The sequence below is a fragment of the Hydra viridissima genome, unplaced genomic scaffold (genome assembly GCF_058129835.1).
Source record: "Hydra viridissima isolate aposymbiotic clone 2 unplaced genomic scaffold, HvirCarnegie_v1 scaffold_9, whole genome shotgun sequence".
NCBI classification, from domain to species: Eukaryota; Metazoa; Cnidaria; class Hydrozoa; order Anthoathecata; family Hydridae; genus Hydra; species Hydra viridissima.
In genome coordinates, this window is record NW_028324308.1 from 8,185,560 (window position 1) to 8,203,413 (window position 17,854).

Below are 17,854 nucleotides of genomic sequence, written 5' to 3' on the forward strand. Positions count from 1 at the left end.
TTTTTTGAGGTATCTTATTTCAATTACCTCCAACTACTGCAACATAACGAAATACGCCGTGTTAAAATCGACCTACCTTTATACACACACATATCTTATATATATATATATATATATATATATATATATATATATATATATATATATATATATATATATATATATATATATATATATATATATATATATATAAAATAAGTATTACATACACAGACAAATACTCACACATTCTTTAAATGTTATTAAGACACAATTTCTTATATGTGGGTTTGTTTATATATGGATTTGATACAATATATCTTGTTTTCAACCAAAAAAGTTTGAAAAAAGATATAATGGCTAGAAATAGGTTTCAGATGCTCCCCAAAAATGTTCAGCCAATTAACTACACTCTCACACTGTTTCCTAGTTTTGAAAGATTTGATTTTCATGGAGAAGAAACAATTGACATTGAGGTATTTTATTAGTTTTTGAAAATATTTCATTTCTCATAGAATTTTTCAGTAGTAACAGACTGCAATTTTATAAAAAACACACTTTATACTTATCTTACTATACTTATCATTATAATTTTACATATTTTTTAGTTTTAAAGCATTGTTCATGATCAATAATTTTTGTTTTTAGGTAAAGGAAGTTACAATGCAAGTAGTTTTAAACAGTGTTTCTATCAACATATCGTTTGTGTCTTTTGAATCAGACAATAATGGTACCAAATGTTAATTTCTTTTTTCTTTTTTTTCATTTATATGATTCTTATGATATATTAAAGGTCTTATGATATATTAAAGGATATATTATGATATATTAAAGGTTAATTATCTTAAATGATATACAAATCATAATTTTGCATATACTCAGATTAAAATTTTTTGTATTAAACAAGTTTTAAAAGATTTTGTAAAATAAGTGAATTTTTCTGTCAGAAAAGTTATTTTAAATTTATTGAATGTATTTTTAGTATAAACTTTTTTTTAAGAAAGACTAAATCTTTAATTTAGTTGTTCCATGTCATAATATTGAATACATTACTGAAGAGGAAAAAGTAGTTCTGCACTTTGGGCAAGAATTGCCATTAGGTTTAGCAAAGCTCAATATTGTGTTTATTGGTGAACTTAATGATAAAATGAAAGGTTTCTATCGAAGCAAATATACAACAAATTCTGATGGTGAAAAATACTGTGCAGTTACACATTTTGAGGTATCCTTAATGTTACTAATAGTATTAGGTTGATAATATTAGTAACAGTATTAGGTTTTTTAAAATGCTTTAAATAGAAACTGATAAACTAGTAAAATCACCAAAACATTTTATAAAGTATTATATAGAAAATAAAAAAGTTTATGAGAATGTACTGCTTTATTAACAGCTTGACTACTAATGAGATCACTGTATACATTATTATGATTAAATGAATTGGAGTTAATACTGTAAAAGCAATTCTGACTCTAATAATCTAGGTGTGTCAAGATGTTGAAATAATCAATGAATTTCACTTTTACAGATGTCATGTTTTATGCAAGTTTGATGCAATAAAAGATTAATAACTGCTAATTTTTTTAGTATCTATTGTTTGTTGCATATATGAGATTTGCTTATTAATTATTGCATGGAGGAAGTTAAGGGATGCATAATACCTTATATAGTTTGTGCTGCACAACAAAGATATCATTTGGAAAAAAGTTGTAGATAATAAAAAGAGATCTTATATAATAAATAAATGATTTTAAATTTGAAAGAGAATAGTATAAAGGAAAGTGATTTCTTATGAAATGAAAAACTATATCATACAAAATTGTTTAATTTACTTTTTTTACTTTCATCAATTGAAAAAAGTTCAATTTATCTTATGAAATCTCTTTCAGACTTTTTTGTAATCATCAACTGGGCTAATTCTTCACTTGTATATATTTCAGGTTGTGTTGTTTCATGTTAATGGTAAAAATAAATAAACAAAAATATGATGTTTTTGTTTATTTATTTTTAAGTTTCTTCTCTTTTTTTAATATTTTTTTCCTCTTCAACAGATCTCTTTTTTTCAAATACTCTTTCAGTAATTCTAGTACCTTTACACTCTGGTGTTACTGGTAGTACAAGAATAGACTCAATTGGAGATGTATTCAACTGATTAATACCAACAAAATTTTCTGTTATTTTTGCAGTTCCTAAGATTCATTTCTCTTGTGGTAGACTCAATTTGTTTGTAGAACAAACAATCTCAAGAAATGTTGTGTGTTATTTTTGGATAGTGATTGCTCAGCTTCATTTTTAGTATTATTTTTTTTGTTTTAACTTTTATTTAATCTGTACAATATAAAAAATTCTTCAGAGTGGTTTTCATTTGAAATATAATTCTTTATATTTCTAAATTTTTCACTGCCAACATTATCTGAAAATTGCTTATAATTTAACATTAGGATATCAGTTTTATTACTAACTGTTTCACAATCATATCATTAGCACTTAAATTTTTTCCCAAACACTTTTCAAAGTCAATGTTGTTTATATTCCAGAGAAAAATTCCACAAACCATTAAGCCATTTAAGCCAAAATTTCAGATTTCACTATATATTAAGTTTTATCCAAAGTTGGGCCAAAATTGTTTTTGGTACTTATACTATTTGGATTTTCATTCCACAAGTCAAACAGGCCTTTCTTCCAACATGCTGTTATGGGTCTAAATGCTGCAACATTGGTTGGCTGCAAAATTCTTGTGGCATTTGGATATAAATCAATTAAAAGTATGTTTAACTGTTAACATACTTTACTTATTTCATAAGTCAAATGTCTTTTATGACCACTAACAAAAAGAATTACTGGTAATTCAATGCCACTTTTGACAACAAAGAGATAAAATATATTAGCTATATAGTATTAGAATAATTCAGATCTCATTCACCCTGTGTCTATCTGACCAAAACCCCAATTAAAGAGAAAAGATTTTTTGTGGAACTCTTTTTATGTTTGAATGTTATCAAAGGGTGTACCAGTAGCATTAAATGAAACATTACTGTAACATTATCTTTATCGTTACTTTTTCATAAATATCTTTGGAACCTTGTGAAGAAAAGACATAGTTTTTCACTCCAAAAGGGTCCAAAGACAAAGCAAAATACTTGTAAAGACATAGTTTTTCACTCCAAAAGGGTCCAAAGACAAAGCAAAATACTTGTTTCATCCCCATTAACCCTTTCATGCGCTTGGTTGTTCTATAACAACAAATTAAACCAAGCTTCCCCAATTCAAATGGCACATTCCAACTGATTAAAAACAATATTATTTTATAAATGAGAGTTGAAAAAGACTGTAGAAAAAGTCTACTTTAACATTTCATAGTACCGCTGTCATTATGTAGATGATTTTTTATGGGTTACGTTAGTTATGGAAAAATAATTGGTGCATGAAAAGGTTAAATTCCCAACCATCATTAAAAATTTTAACTAAATTTTACTTTAATAAATGATCATGCATATCATCAAATCAATTTTTAACATTATATTTGCTTACATTGGCGTTTGCAGAGGTGACAAGTTTACTGGTCCTTACTGAAAGTATGTCTTCTAAAGCTTCAATTCAACCAATCCCTAAATTAAAAAGCTTTTTTTTTTTTTTGGCATATTGTCTATAAACAATTTTAACTAAAAACATTCATTTTTCATATAATCAGCTTTCTGAGAGATTAAGGCGAATGGTAAAATCTAAAGTAGTGTACATAGAAAAAAAATTCTCATTTATATTTGTATAGCTATGTAATTTATCCAAAAAATATAAATCATGTTTCCTTATTTTTGCCAAGTTATTTATATAAAAATTTGTCTACACTTAGTTTGATCACCCTGTACAACCATTTGTGTACAAGTAGATGGTTATTTTCATAAGGGTACTTATTTTCATAGCAAGTTAGAATTTTAAAAAATTGCATACCTATTTAAATGTCTCCTTTTTTGAATAATATGTTGTTACTTATTAGTCACAGAACAGTAATAACATTTGGCAAAAAATAAAGATAGGTGAGTGTGACCAAATATTGTTAAAAAAAAGTTTTAAAGTTAACACAACACTTAATAATGAAATAATTTTTGCATGTCAGTAACTATACCTCTGCCAATAAATGTATGCTCTCCCTGATCATGTACGTTCAACTAGCTTGTGTAACTTCAGTGTTACAATTGGATTTGGCTTAAAGTTTTAAGGAATCTTTGACTAAAGGGTATAATTAAGTTATTATCTATACTCTGGCTATCCTCAGTTATAATTTTTGACTCTAAATAAATGAAATTTACTAAATTTTAACCTTTTGATCTTTAGCCCACTGGTGCTCGTTTTGCATTCCCTTGCTGGGATGAACCAGAAGTTAAAGCAACATTTTTGATCTCTTTAGTTGCTCCTATTGATAAAACTGTGCTTTCAAATATGGTAAAAATATGCATTAATATTATTTTAATGATGTTCTCTTTTAATGGCATAAGTTATTAAGATGTTGATGTTCAAGAAATGACTTGAACTGATCAAAAGAATTTAATTAACTAAAAACTATTTGTTCTAGGACCTTTGTGAAAAGAAAATCTACAATAATGATGAATCATTTCACCTGTACTCTTTTAATAGGACACCAGTTATGTCAACTTACTTAGTTGCCTTTATTGTTGGTAATTTTGATTTTGTTGAGGGATACAGTGAAAATATTCCAGTTCGTATTTACACACCCATTGGAAAATCAGAACAAGGAAATTTTGCTCTAGAGGTAACTTATATTCATATTGGTTTGTAAAGGCTTTGTTTTTATAGCTTTAGGGCACCTTTTTTCTTTTTTGATTAATATTTTTTGCAAACTTTGTATTATGAATTTTTACATTTTACTATATATTTAGTTAGCAATAAAATGCATGGGTTTTTACAACAATTACTTTGGCATCAAATATCACTTGCCAAAAATTGATTTAATAGCATTACCAAATTTTCCAATTGGTGCGATGGAAAACTGGGGTCTGGTAACTTACCGTGAAGCTGCTTTGTTGTTTGATCCCTTGGAATCTTCATTTGTAAATAAGATATATGTAGCATTAATTGTTGCTCATGAGCTTTCTCATAATTGGTTTGGAAATCTTGTAACAATGAAATGGTGGACTGATTTATGGCTGAAAGAAGGCTTTGCATCATGGTGTGAATATTTATGTATTGATCATTGCTACCCAGACTTCCATATTTGGAAACACTTTGTGTCTCAAGATTTAATGAGTGCTTTACAACTTGACTCTTTAAGTAATAGTCACCCAATTGAAGTTGAAGTTGGTCATCCATCAGAACTAGATGAAATATTTGATGCAATATCTTATTGTAAAGGATCATCAGTTATACGAATGCTCCACAACTATTTAGGAGCAGATTTATTTCAAAAAGGACTTCAGAGTTATTTGAAAGCTTTTCAATTCAAAAATGCAACAACAAGTAATATTTTTTTAAATGCATTTAAAACAGCTATTTTTTTGTTTGTCTTTTTTTTACCATTCTTTAAAAAAACTAATAGGTGACTTGTCTGAAAGTAAGAATATTGTGTGCTTTTACAAAGGTTTTGCTCTATATTCCAGATGATCTCTGGGACCATTTAGAAATAGCTAGTTGTAAACCTGTTAAACATATTATGAACTCATGGACTAAACAGATGGGTTATCCTGTTTTGCTTGTTACATGTAAGCAAAGTGAATCCCAAAGAACTATAACAATCAATCAGAAGAAGTTTTCACCCGATGGTTTTTCTGGTATAAATTTTTATGAGTTTAAGGGTTTTTAGTGTTCAAATGAAGAATATGTCTTACATGTTCATTATGTTACAGTTGTTTGCAATTTCCTTTTTTTCATAGTTAAAGTGGAAATTAATGTATAAAATTTTCTATTTAAATTACATTTTTTATATTACAGATAACAAACAATTATGGTCTATTCCTATCGTAATGAAAACAAGCAAAAACCAACATTTGTTAAAAGTTCTTATGAATGAAAGAGAAACCACGATACAAATTGATAACATGCTTAATTGTGATTGGGTAAAATTAAACCCTGACCTTACTGGTTTTTATAGAATTAGTTACTCAAAAGAACTGATATTGCAACTTCAATCAGCAATATGTCAACTTTCTGCAATTGATCGCCTTAATCTTGTAAATGATTTATTTGCCCTAAGCACTGCTGGAATTTGTTCAACAACATGTTTTTTAGATTTTTTGTCTGGCTATAAAAATGAAATGGATTATGCTGTTTGGTCGGATATTACTTACAGTATTTCTAAAATTTCTCTACTCTTACAAAATGCCACCTGTTACAACAATTTTAAATGTCTAGTTGCTGATCTTTACAGACCAGTTGCAGAAAAACTTGGTTGGGAACCTACTGAAAATGAAGGTTTTTGTTTGTATTTTAACATATAAAAAGCTATTATGCTGTTTAAGCAAAAGTTTTCTAGTACCACTGTTTCTCTTGGATAATTTGCTGGGTGTTTTCATTTTAATTAACACAATAACTTTGTAATTATAATTTACTAAAATGGTTTTGTTTCAATATTTATTGCATCTTTTATTGATGTCATTCAACTTCTCTGGCACCATTACTTTACTTTCTCTCAGCATTTTTGGGAAACTTTCAGTATTTGATTAATTTGTTACCAGCAGGTTGTTTGTACAATTTAATCGTTCATTTGATTCCTGATTCTAGATAAATCTCCTTGATAGCTTGTTCACAATGACTCTACATAAATCCCTTTATCTTTATACATCTAAGTAACTTCAAACATAGTCTCTTTTAGAGCATTAGGTACATTTTAGTAAAATCTTTTAACTTATGCAATTTGTAAGTTAATGTGCATATAATGTAAAAGAATATTTAGTATTCAGTGTTTATCTCTTAAATTAAATGTGTTTATGTTTTAAACTTCATTTTTCAAGTTTAAAAGCATAACTCAGTAACACTTAATAATTTGTATTATTAAGTGTTACTAAGTTATGCTTTTAAACTTGAAAATTAAGTGTTAAAAACACTTTAAAGATGTTTTTTTAAAAAAACACTTTAAAGATGATTAGACAATATTTTTGCCATGAAAATTTAAATTTTAATCAATTCAGGAAAAAGATTTTAAAAATGGCATTGAATTGTCAATCTAAAATAAATTAAGTACTTTAAAGATAAAGTGTCCAAGTACTTTTAATCCTAATTTTAAATCATGGTAAATGTGAAAAAAATTTATATATAGCAATTGCAACAAAGCAACCATATATAACTTATGATAAAGCAATTTCAAGAAAATGGGCTCTTAGAAATAATTGATTTGGCTTACTATTAAAGAAAATACTTTGTTTGTCAAGAAGAATTCTTTGGTTATATACTTTCATATATAAAAATAGACTTTCAAAAGTAAACAACATTAGAATTATTAAATCGTCCAGATTTGCTGTGTCTATTTAAATTGTCTGGATGAAACTCCAATTATTATTTAGATATGGTAGATATTGAAGAGACCGCTGTTAGTTAAAGTTGTAGGTGGATGAAATTTTTTGAATTATAATGAAAAAATGTATTCTAAAAAGATTTTATTTGGAATATATTTTTTACATTTTCTTTTTATATCTTTAAGCAAGTTTTCTTCCTTGTTAATAATATTGATTTTAGTGCTATAACTTTGCTTTGAAATTCTCCATTCGCCAACTCATTCTGAAACAAGGGAAAATTGACCTGTTCAGATCGTTTTGATGCATTTTAGCAATAAACTAAAAAATAAAAGTATATTTTTTGAAATTTAAATGTTACCAGTTTGTTTCTCATTTCATAGGAAGTCATGTTACAATAATCTTTCTTTCTGTTGGTTTGAATATTTTCATCCATTAACAGTTAGAATTACACCTAAAATATGAATCATGTTTTGTCTAACACTGCAAAAATAAGTTATCCAATGTCTCTCCACACTTATGCTGAGCATTTTTATTATATTATTTTTAATTAAATCATTAAACATGTTTTGGTTAGATGAAAAGAAATAATTTTGTTTCCTTTAACAAAATACTGATGCTTACTGCCATAAAAAAATATAACAGTAAAATTTGGTGAAACCATTTTTTACATATGAATTCATTTGTTCATGAATTCTATTCAGGATGAAAAGCAGAGTTGACAGATTAATTATGAATAAAAGTTGCATATAAAATTTATAACAAAAAAAAAAAAACAGCACTTTTTTAAACTAATTTTAAAATATTTATTAATTCAGATGTCTTTTTTGTGTAGTTGGAAAATTTCTTTCCTTCAGTAAAAATAACAAATCCTGTGCAAATTTAAATATAGTTAAGGTATAATTTTCCTTTTTTAAATTTTTTGTCTTTATTTTTAATGGCAAAACCTGTGCCGTACGCATTTCTCTATAATTAAAGTTTATAATATGAACAGCTATGTACCATGTACAATCTTCAGAGTTGATAGTTCAATTAAAACTGAAATTGATTTTTTGTTCATCAGATTATTCGGTTGGTATGTTGCGATGCCTTATGTTAGAAAAGTTAGGAGAAGTTGGTGACCCAACTGTAATAAAAAAATCAAAGGAGATGTTTACTGCTCATGTTAGTGGTACTCAATGTATTCCAGCAGATTTACGCATTGCTGTTTACAGGTTGTTTTTTTAATTTCTATTGGACTATTAAATAATGTTAATGCTCACTTAACATTTATAAAAAATGGTCCATTGAATAATTTCTTATAGGTTGTAAATCAGATTCAATTAAGAGAATAGAATGATAAATCAGAATTTAGTGAAAAAAATTAAAGCTCTTATTTATTATTTAGCATAAATTTCTATTAAAGAAGTTGTTTAGAAAGAATTGGTTAATTTAGGTTTGAACAAATAGCATCTATAATTTTGCCATTTACATAGTCTAAATTTGACTACCATTATCAAGTATTTTTATAGACATTATTTTGATTCCTAATATCTTAGAAAGCACCTTTTTTTGCAACTGTTTTATTGTTAAAATTTAGTACAGTTATGAGTGTTGCTGATGAAAGATCTCTTCAACAAATTTTAACTTTATTTCGAAATTCTACACTTATGGAAGAAAAAACTAGAATACTTAGATGCATTGGAAATACACACAATCCAAACTTTATTTCAAAGGTGTTGGAGTTTGGTCTTTCTGTAAGTAATTATTTTTGTGTTAAAATCTTTTTATCATAGCCATAACTAGGATCTTTGATGTCCAGGAGAAAATTGCAATTTGGTGCCCCAGCAATTAAAGTAGAATTAAAAAGGGTCACATCATAATATATAAATTTATAATAGAAGGTATTGTCCCTTATTACAATATAACATTATTGCATTTGTTCTTCAATGAAGATTTTTAAAGAAAAACCTTTCAAAGAAAAGACTTTTTTTTTGCCTATTAGGTGTCCTATTTATAAGGCACCTATAGTTTTTCAGTTTCACCCCTCCCCCTTCCTTTTCCTATTTATGGCATTATCATTAAACATAATTCACTCATTTACTTTAAACTTGCATAGAACTAAGATAAAGGTAAGTATAAAAAGCTAATAAAATTTAAATTTTTTTTAGGATGAAGTTCAAACCCAGAATACAAAAACGGTTTTAGACAGTTGCACAAAAAGGTGATAAATTCTATTACTGTCTAATTTATATATCTTGCACCTATTACCTTACTATTATTATAATTGATTAGGTTGATTTAAGTGAAACTTAAGCAAATTGTATTCTTCTACTCCTTATCTAAAGCTAGGTATCATGTTATTCTTCTTCTTTTAACTAAAAGCTAGCTATCATGATCCAACGGAGAGTGGAAAGTTTGCTTGTTACTCGGGTTTTTATAACAAAATTATCTATTAAAATATTTAGATTACAAGTTTTTCTTTAAGTTTTTAAATAAATGTAACTTATTTAAAAATGTAAATAAACTCATGTAATCTAATTCATAGGAAACATGATCAATCAAGAAGGCTATTTTCGTTAACTGTAAACTTGGTCTCTTTAGTTTAATTGGTCGCAGTTTATCATGGAATATAGCCAAAGAAAACTGGTCAGAATTTCAAAGAAGGTATGGTGGTATCATGCTGTCTAATATAGTCAAGGTATTATGTTTATATTTTATTAAACCTTTTTGTTCACAATAGCCTTCGATTTTCACCTAAAATTGTATGGGTGACATTTTTTGGGTCAGTATTTTTAATGAGTCGGTCAGTATTTTTTTATTTTCAATTTTCAGTATGTTATTGACATGGTCAGTATTTTAACTAAATGATCAGTATTATATATTAACTGTCAGTTAATTAATTTAGTTATCAGTTTTTAATTAAATGGTCAGTAATTTAATCAAGTGGTCAGTTATTTAATTAAAATGATTTGTAGTTTAAGCAAAATGATCTGTATTTTAAATTAAACGATCTGTATTTTAAACAAATATTTAATGATCTGTAACTTAAATAAAATGATCTGTTATTTAACTAAAGTATTATGAGCTTTGACCAAAGTAATTAGATAAAATTTACAAATAAGACTGCCATTTCTATCTGAGCACTGAACAAAGAAAGTTTAAAAAAATGGAAAACTTTATTCCAGAATACAAGTCCTTTAGTGAAGAAGAAATTGAGACAATAGAAGAGCAAGCATCATTGAAATCAAGGAAACAGAAACGAAAACATAAATGGATAAGATGTGAAACATACCCGAATAAGAAAGATGCAATTGCAGGTAAACAGTTTTTAAGTCATCAGACAGCTAGGTCTCAGATAGTTAGGTCCCTTACAGTTAGGTCAACAAACTTTTAGGCCTAAGAGCCATTTAGGTCTACAAACATATAAAGGGTGTTTTTTTTAGAGGTATAGAACTTTAAATTGCAATAAAACAACGATGGATTATTCGATTGACAAGAGTTTTTTTTTATTAGAAAGATAATCTTGTGGCATTACATTTTAAATATAATTTCTGGCATATGACCGCCACGGCTGGCTCGGATGTAGTCCAATCTGGACGTCCAATTTTCGATGACTTTTTCCAACATTTGTGGTCGTATATCGGCAATAACACGGCGAATGTTGTCTTCCAAATGGTCAAGCGTTTGTGGCTTATCCGCATAGACCAATGACTTTACACAGCCCCACAGAAAGTAGTCTAGCGGTGTTAAATCACAAGATCTTGGAGGCCAATTCACAGGTCCAAAACGTGAAATTAGGCGGTCACTAAACGTGTCTTTCAATAAATCGATTGTGGCACGAGCTGTGTGACATGTTGCGCCGTCTTGTTGAAACCACAGCTCCTGGACATCATGGTTGTTCAATTCAGGAATGAAAAAGTTTGTAATCATGGTTCTATACCTATCACCATTGACTGTAACGTTCTGGCCATCATCATTTTTGAAGAAGTACGGACCAATGATTCCACCAGCCCATAAAGCGCACCAAACAGTCATTTTTTCTGGATGTAACGGTGTTTTGACATACACTTGAGGATTATCTTCACTCCAAATGCGGCAGTTTTGTTTGTTGACGTAACCATTCAACCAGAAGTGCGCTTCATCGCTAAAGAAAATTCGCTTATGAAAATCGGGAACAAAGGCAATCTCGTTTTGGGCCCATTCGACGAATCTACGCCTTGCTTGATGATCGTTTGGCTTCAATTCTTGCACGAGTTGGATTTTGTAAGCACGCATACCAAGATCCTTGCGCAAAATCTTCCATACAGTGGATGGACACAGATCCAATTCCTGTGCTCGATGGCGGATAGACTCATTCGGGTCTTCCGCAATCCTACGCTCTACAGTAGCAATAGCTTCTTCTGTACGCACCGTACGGCGTCTCTGGGGATGCGAGTTATCAATAAGAGTAAACGTGGTGCGAAAATGTTCCATGGTTAATCGAATTAACTGCTCTGATGGATGATTTTGTCGAGGATAAAATGGACGTAGAGCGCGATACGTATTCCGCACAGAACCATTATTTTCGAAATAAAATTGAACTATTTGCAAGCGTTGTTCAGGCGTGAGTCTATTCATGATGAATTGCCAAACCAAACTGAGAATAAATCACTTGTCACCTGTTAAATCGGTCGCCATCTTGAACAGTAATGCCAACTTAAAGTTCTATACCTCTATAAAAAACACCCTTTAGATTCATTGCACATTTGGAGAGAGAAGAGAGAGAGAGGAGATGCGTTTTGCTCTCTCCCCTCTTTCCTCTCTCCTATAACTCTCTTTTCCTTTTCTTCTCTTTCTCTCTCTTTCTTCCTCCTCTTCTTTTTATTTAATTCTTCTCAAATATTTTTTCAGCGATAACAGCAGAAGATCAATGGAGTTATCATTATTCCAATTACACTAATGATGGAAAAAAATCATACTATAGATGTAAAGCCATTCAAAGACGCAAAGAGCAATGTGATGCTGCAGTTTATCTGTTATTTGATTCAGCAAGTAACAATGTAATCATTTACAGAACTGAAAATGGACATGAACATGACAGTAACAATATGTTCAAAGAAGCCATCCCTATTTTTTTAAAGACTGAAATCAACAAAATGTGTGACTTGCTTATGAAACCAAAAAGAATTTTAAGAACCCTTGTAGATAATGGCCACCAAATCCAAATGAAACAACTCCAAAACTATATAACTGCTTACAAAAAGAAAAAATATGGTAGTACATCAATTTCTCTTGGTGAATTAGAACAATGGTGCATAGACAATAATAATGTTCCCAACAGTGAGGATGAACCTTTCATAGTAAACTCAAAATAGTTTACTCTGATGGTTCAGACGTCGAAGAAGAAAATGATGATGTCCTAGACAATTCGATATTTCAAATTTTTGTATCAACAAAAAGACTCTTATGTCAAGTTTCAGGAAAAGATAAATTACATGTTGATGCTACGTACAAACTAAATTGGCAAGGGTTCCCTGTGTTACTAGTTGGGACCACTGATATGGATTGCCATTTTCATGTATTTGGAATGGCCATGTGTTCCAATGAAAAAACTGCAGATTTCAAGTTTATATTTGATAGCATTTCTTTTGGTTTGGCAAAAATCAACCAGGGAGGGTATGAACCTGAAGTATTAATCTCAGATGGTGCTGATTCAATTCGAAATGCATTTTCTGATGTTTTTGGCAAAAAAGATATGGTGATGTGTTGGGCGCATATGCGACGGAATGTTAATAAAAAGGCTGAGGCAATGGTGAACAAAACCCATCAAGATGAACTTATTGAGGATATAGACACATTGCAAAAAAGTCAGAATAAAGAGATCTTTAAGAAAGCTTCAGGTTTGTTTTTGAAAAAATGGAAAACATTTGAACCAGAATTTTCTAGGTACTTTGAAGCAGAATGGTTGAATTCTCATCAAACTTGGTATGAAGGCTTTAGACATTTCACACCAAGTACTAATAATGCTCTTGAATCATTTAATAGAGTGGTGAAAGATGAAGATACCTTAAGGGAAAGGCATCCATTTTCAAGATTTAAAGAGGTTGCGTTAGAGATGGTTGCAAAATGGTCAAATGAATATTCAACAAACATGAAAAAATACAGCCAAGAACCAACAATTACACTAAATTTGTGGACAAAAGGTTATCAGTGGGCCAAGACCAACAAATCAATTTCGTCAAAGCAAATGGGTGAATCAACTGAATATTATATACCTGCAAATGATGAAATAAAAACTACTCAGACAGAAATAGATTTCATTAAAGAAATGAAATGGAAGACTTTTGACCAATTTAAACAAAAAGCTTTTAAGGTCTGGAGCTTAACTATGATCAAGAATGAAGAAAATTGGTCACATAATGTATGTAGTTGTCCAGATTTCTTTAAGAAATTCATGTGCAAACATATTGTTGGTTTTGCAATTCGAATGAAGTATTGTAAACCCCCACTGGCAGTAAAAGATGTTTCTATTGGTTAAAAAAGAAAACGTGGGAGACCAAAAAAAGCTACTAAAGCATTACTAAGAGACTGATCACATTTTCATATTGTTGAATATTTGGAGATCAAATATTTTTCAAAAGTGTATAAATAAAGCTTTTACTAACCAACTTCTGTTTTTACTGACCAATTTTAATATTTATACTGACCAATTTTAATATTTATACTGACCAATTTTATTTTTAAACTGTCCAATTTTAATTTTTATACTGACAAAACTAAAGTGAAATACTGACCATTTGTTTAAAATACTGACCCAAAATTATATATATACTGACCAAAAAATACTGAACATTTATTTCAAAAAATACTGACCGATTCATCACAAATACTGACCAAAAAATTTGTACTCAAATTGTATATGCAAAAAAAAAACAAACAAAAAAACAAAAAAAAGACTTTTTAAGGATGCTATTAAACATAAAAAATTTCTCTCTTTTTGGGTGAAACAAAACTAGCAAGGAACACTTCTGTTCTTCCAATCAGTGCAATTGTAAAATTCATGTACCTAACCTTTCGGAAGTTACACTTGGAAGTTTTTTATAGTGTGGCGTCCGGTTGATATTGAGCCCACTCCTCTTTGTTGTCCATGGTAAAAAAAGTTGTAAGTATATTCCAAAGGGTATGCCTGGTTGGTAGCATCCCTGTTTGCTGTTATAACTTGGATCTTGAGAACATGTTTTGATGAACTTTTCTCTGTATGTCCCATGACATTTCTGTAATGATGACTCCATGTCATTCTTATGTTTCCTTTCATTCCTTTGCTTTGATCTGTTTCTTAACTCTTGTTTTGTAAAAAGCTGATCACATGATGTTTTACTTCCTCTTTCGTATTAATGTCTAATTGTATCTTTCTAGCTTTATTCTAAGACAGAAAAAGTGAACATTGTGCCCTTTCGATCTTGCTTGTAAAAACTCATTGATTCATACAGTTCGAGATTTTTCGTCGAAAGTCTTCCCTTAAGACATCTCAAAATCTCAAAAACTAAGAAAAGAAAAAGCAGTTTTATACGTTTTGTAAAATATTTATTCATTTATAAGTTTTCATTTTTTTAAATAATTAAAAACACCATGACCTGCTGTATTTCTTAATTTTCCCTTGACTCCCTTTATTATGGACTTAAAATACTTTAAGTGGATTTTTTTAAATTTTTTTTTTTTTTTTTTTTTTTTTTTTTTTACTCTTCTGACCAACTGATCGGTTGTTTTTGCTTCCCAGCCATTCTCGTAAACTTTATGTGTTAAACAACCCCAAAAATTTTCGATTGGACTTGCTTGTGGCGCATTTAGCGGATTGATCTCCTTGGCAACATAGTTCAAGTTTTCGTCCATCCATGTAACATTTGTATTTGAGTAATGGGCACTTGTTAAATCAGGCTAAAATATGTACTGAATAGGAGAAAAATATGAAAAATAAGATTTATATTTATTATATAACTATAGTTATTTCAACTGTTACATACAGGATGTGCGCGGTATTTAACAATCAAATTTAAATACACTGCTTGCAGCATGACAAAATTTGTTTGTTTGTTTTTTTTTGGCGGTAATTTGTTTGTGATATAATTTTTTTAATAATGGCTTCAATAAAATGATTTTTCAAAATTATAGTCATGAAAAAGAAAATTGAAATTGACGCTGAACATGATAATTTCAGTGCAAAGTTCAAAAAAGTTTTATCAAAAACGTTTTATCAAAAAAACAGACAAAAGTTGGATTTGGAGGGTGAGAAAAGAACTTGAAGAGTCTGAAGATGGCTATGAAACCATAGCTGAGAGATCAATTCATAAGCAACGGTCTGATTGTGTTAGAACTCCTGAATTCGTAGCAAAAGAAATGGTTGACATTGACTCTGGTAAGTCAATAAGGTCAGTTGCTCGTGACTTGAGAAGGTCTGAGTCAATAAATAAGACCTATGGCAGAAAACTTTAGGTATAAGTCATGCAAAATGAGAAATGGCCAGCTGTTAACCAAAAAGGCTAAAGAAAAGCGACTAAAGAACTGTGTTAAATTGCTCATTAAGTCACCCCTTAATGCCGGAGATGATATGATTCTCTGATGAAAAGAATTTCTTCTAGAACCAAAAAAAATAACAGCTAGAACATGTGTTGGATTGCTATGTATCCCAAGAATGTACCCAAGGTCATGCAAACAAAGCTTCTTACCACTGTCGTAGTCTTTGGAGTCATCTCCTCAGAGGGTGACGTCATTCCAGGCTTAAGGGTGAATACAGATGAGGATTTAAAGATCCTAAAGGAACATACATTGCTCTGGATACAAAGGGTTGCTGCTGAACGGCAGCAAGACTCAGTATCATGCCATAGATCAAGAAAACCGCCAAAATGGCTGAGTGAAAATTTTTATGACTATATTGGTCCTGATGTTTGGCTTCGAAACTCAACGGACCTAACTCCTTAGGAATTTTTTGTGTAAGGCACAATTGAGAGACGACAACAAGCCCCCATGAAATACCAAGGAGGTCACCAGGATGAAGAAAGAATTCAAGGCCTTGTCAAAAGAAGCAATCATCAGTTGCTGCAAGAGGTTCCGTGGCCGTGTTGAAACATTGATGTGCAAGGTGATTTCATTGATGAAAAGGTAAAAGGTCCAGTTTTAAAATGCAGTTGGTTTTATTCAAATCCGATCAGTGTTTCCAGATAAAATTGCATATTTTCAAAAACCATGATTTGGTTGTTAAATACCACAAGTACCCTATTGTTTTAGAAAAAGTGTCGGTGCTCGAGTTAATTCGAGTTTGCGCCTTAAGGGGTTAACCCTTCATAATTTATATTCATATTGAAACATAACTTTTTGTTAACATATGTTTTTATAGATTTGTACTAAGTTTGCAACTGTTCTGGAGTATGAAGACGTAAAGGTCGGTTAACACCAATTATGATCAGTGTATCTTAAAACTTTTTGTATATTTTTTCCAATTGTGTCTTCGTTTATTCATTTGTTTATTCAAATATTCGTCTATTTGTTTTTATCTTTATTAATTTGGTAAAGTACTTTTTATTAATTTCAGGAGTTTTTTGAAACACATCCTACGCCATCAGCAGAAAGGGCTATTAATCAATCTTTAGAAAGTATCAAGTTAAACATAAGTTGGCTGGCTAGAGAATGTAATGATATTTCCTCGTGGCTTATTAATCATAATTACTGCAAAAATGATTGACACTTTAAAAGAGAAAACCGGACATGTTAGTTTTAAAACAGCAATTATTTGAAATCGAGTTTGAGTAGATAGGAAATCAAGAATATCGTTTTTTTTTAACGATGCTCGAAAGGTTTTTTTTATCTGCAATCAACAATTGTGTCCGTGATCTTGTAAATCATATATGAAATAATTATGCTTGTATACACAAATGGTGCATGCGTGTAAATCACACTGGAAAAAAGTTACCAAAATTCTTAAGACAATAAGTCTTATTTCGGTTTTTAGTAACAAAAATGCTCTAAATATTGGTATAAGTGAAAGTCGTGTCGTAATATAATTTTATAACCAAATGTTTAATTTAAAAATCCATTTGATGGGTATTTAACTTTATTAATGAAAAACACAAATATTTTATGTAAAGAAACAGTTTTCAGTAGGGATTGCAATCCCGCACACTTTTCAATCCCGCGGGATCCGCGCGGATTTTTTTAATTTTTGTGCGGATCCCGCGCGGGATTAGTAGGTTTCTTATGCACATTATAAAAGGCAAAATGACAATTGTATTTTTCTTTCAAGTATTTTAGAAAAAATATACTCAACCTATTAGATTGATAAGATAAGGTAAATAAAGCCAAAAAACGCAATTCATTTGTAAATCAATATAATTCTTAACATTTAATGAACAAAAAGATAAGCCAAAGTACATAGAACATCTTTTAGCTTTACGTAGAACTATTA

The 17,854-nt window shown here is 29.8% G+C and overlaps 1 protein-coding gene across 6 annotated transcripts; it reads left to right on the forward strand.

The window, feature by feature from the left end:
- Window positions 1-283: 283 nt before the first annotated feature.
- LOC145185509 (puromycin-sensitive aminopeptidase-like) lies at window positions 284-17,325 on the forward strand. Of its 6 annotated transcripts, XR_016455321.1 has the most exons (15): window positions 284-455; window positions 628-709; window positions 1,002-1,201; window positions 4,310-4,417; window positions 4,548-4,745; window positions 4,873-5,449; window positions 5,590-5,760; window positions 5,921-6,400; window positions 8,501-8,651; window positions 9,017-9,173; window positions 9,588-9,640; window positions 10,021-10,117; window positions 15,568-16,554; window positions 16,790-16,834; window positions 16,985-17,325. XR_016455321.1 is itself a non-coding variant. In XM_090096880.1 (14 exons), exons 1-14 carry the CDS (start codon window positions 336-338, stop codon window positions 17,132-17,134), a joined length of 2,589 nt encoding a protein of 862 aa, XP_089953006.1. In that variant the 5' UTR covers window positions 284-335; the 3' UTR covers window positions 17,135-17,325. The 6 variants fall into 6 exon arrangements, 2 of the variants coding, with proteins under 2 accessions (XP_089953006.1, XP_089953007.1); XR_016455320.1 differs by lacking the exons at window positions 15,568-16,554; window positions 16,790-16,834; window positions 16,985-17,325 and adding exons at window positions 10,605-10,736; window positions 12,310-14,063; XM_090096880.1 differs by lacking the exon at window positions 15,568-16,554.
- Window positions 17,326-17,854: the final 529 nt, after the last annotated feature.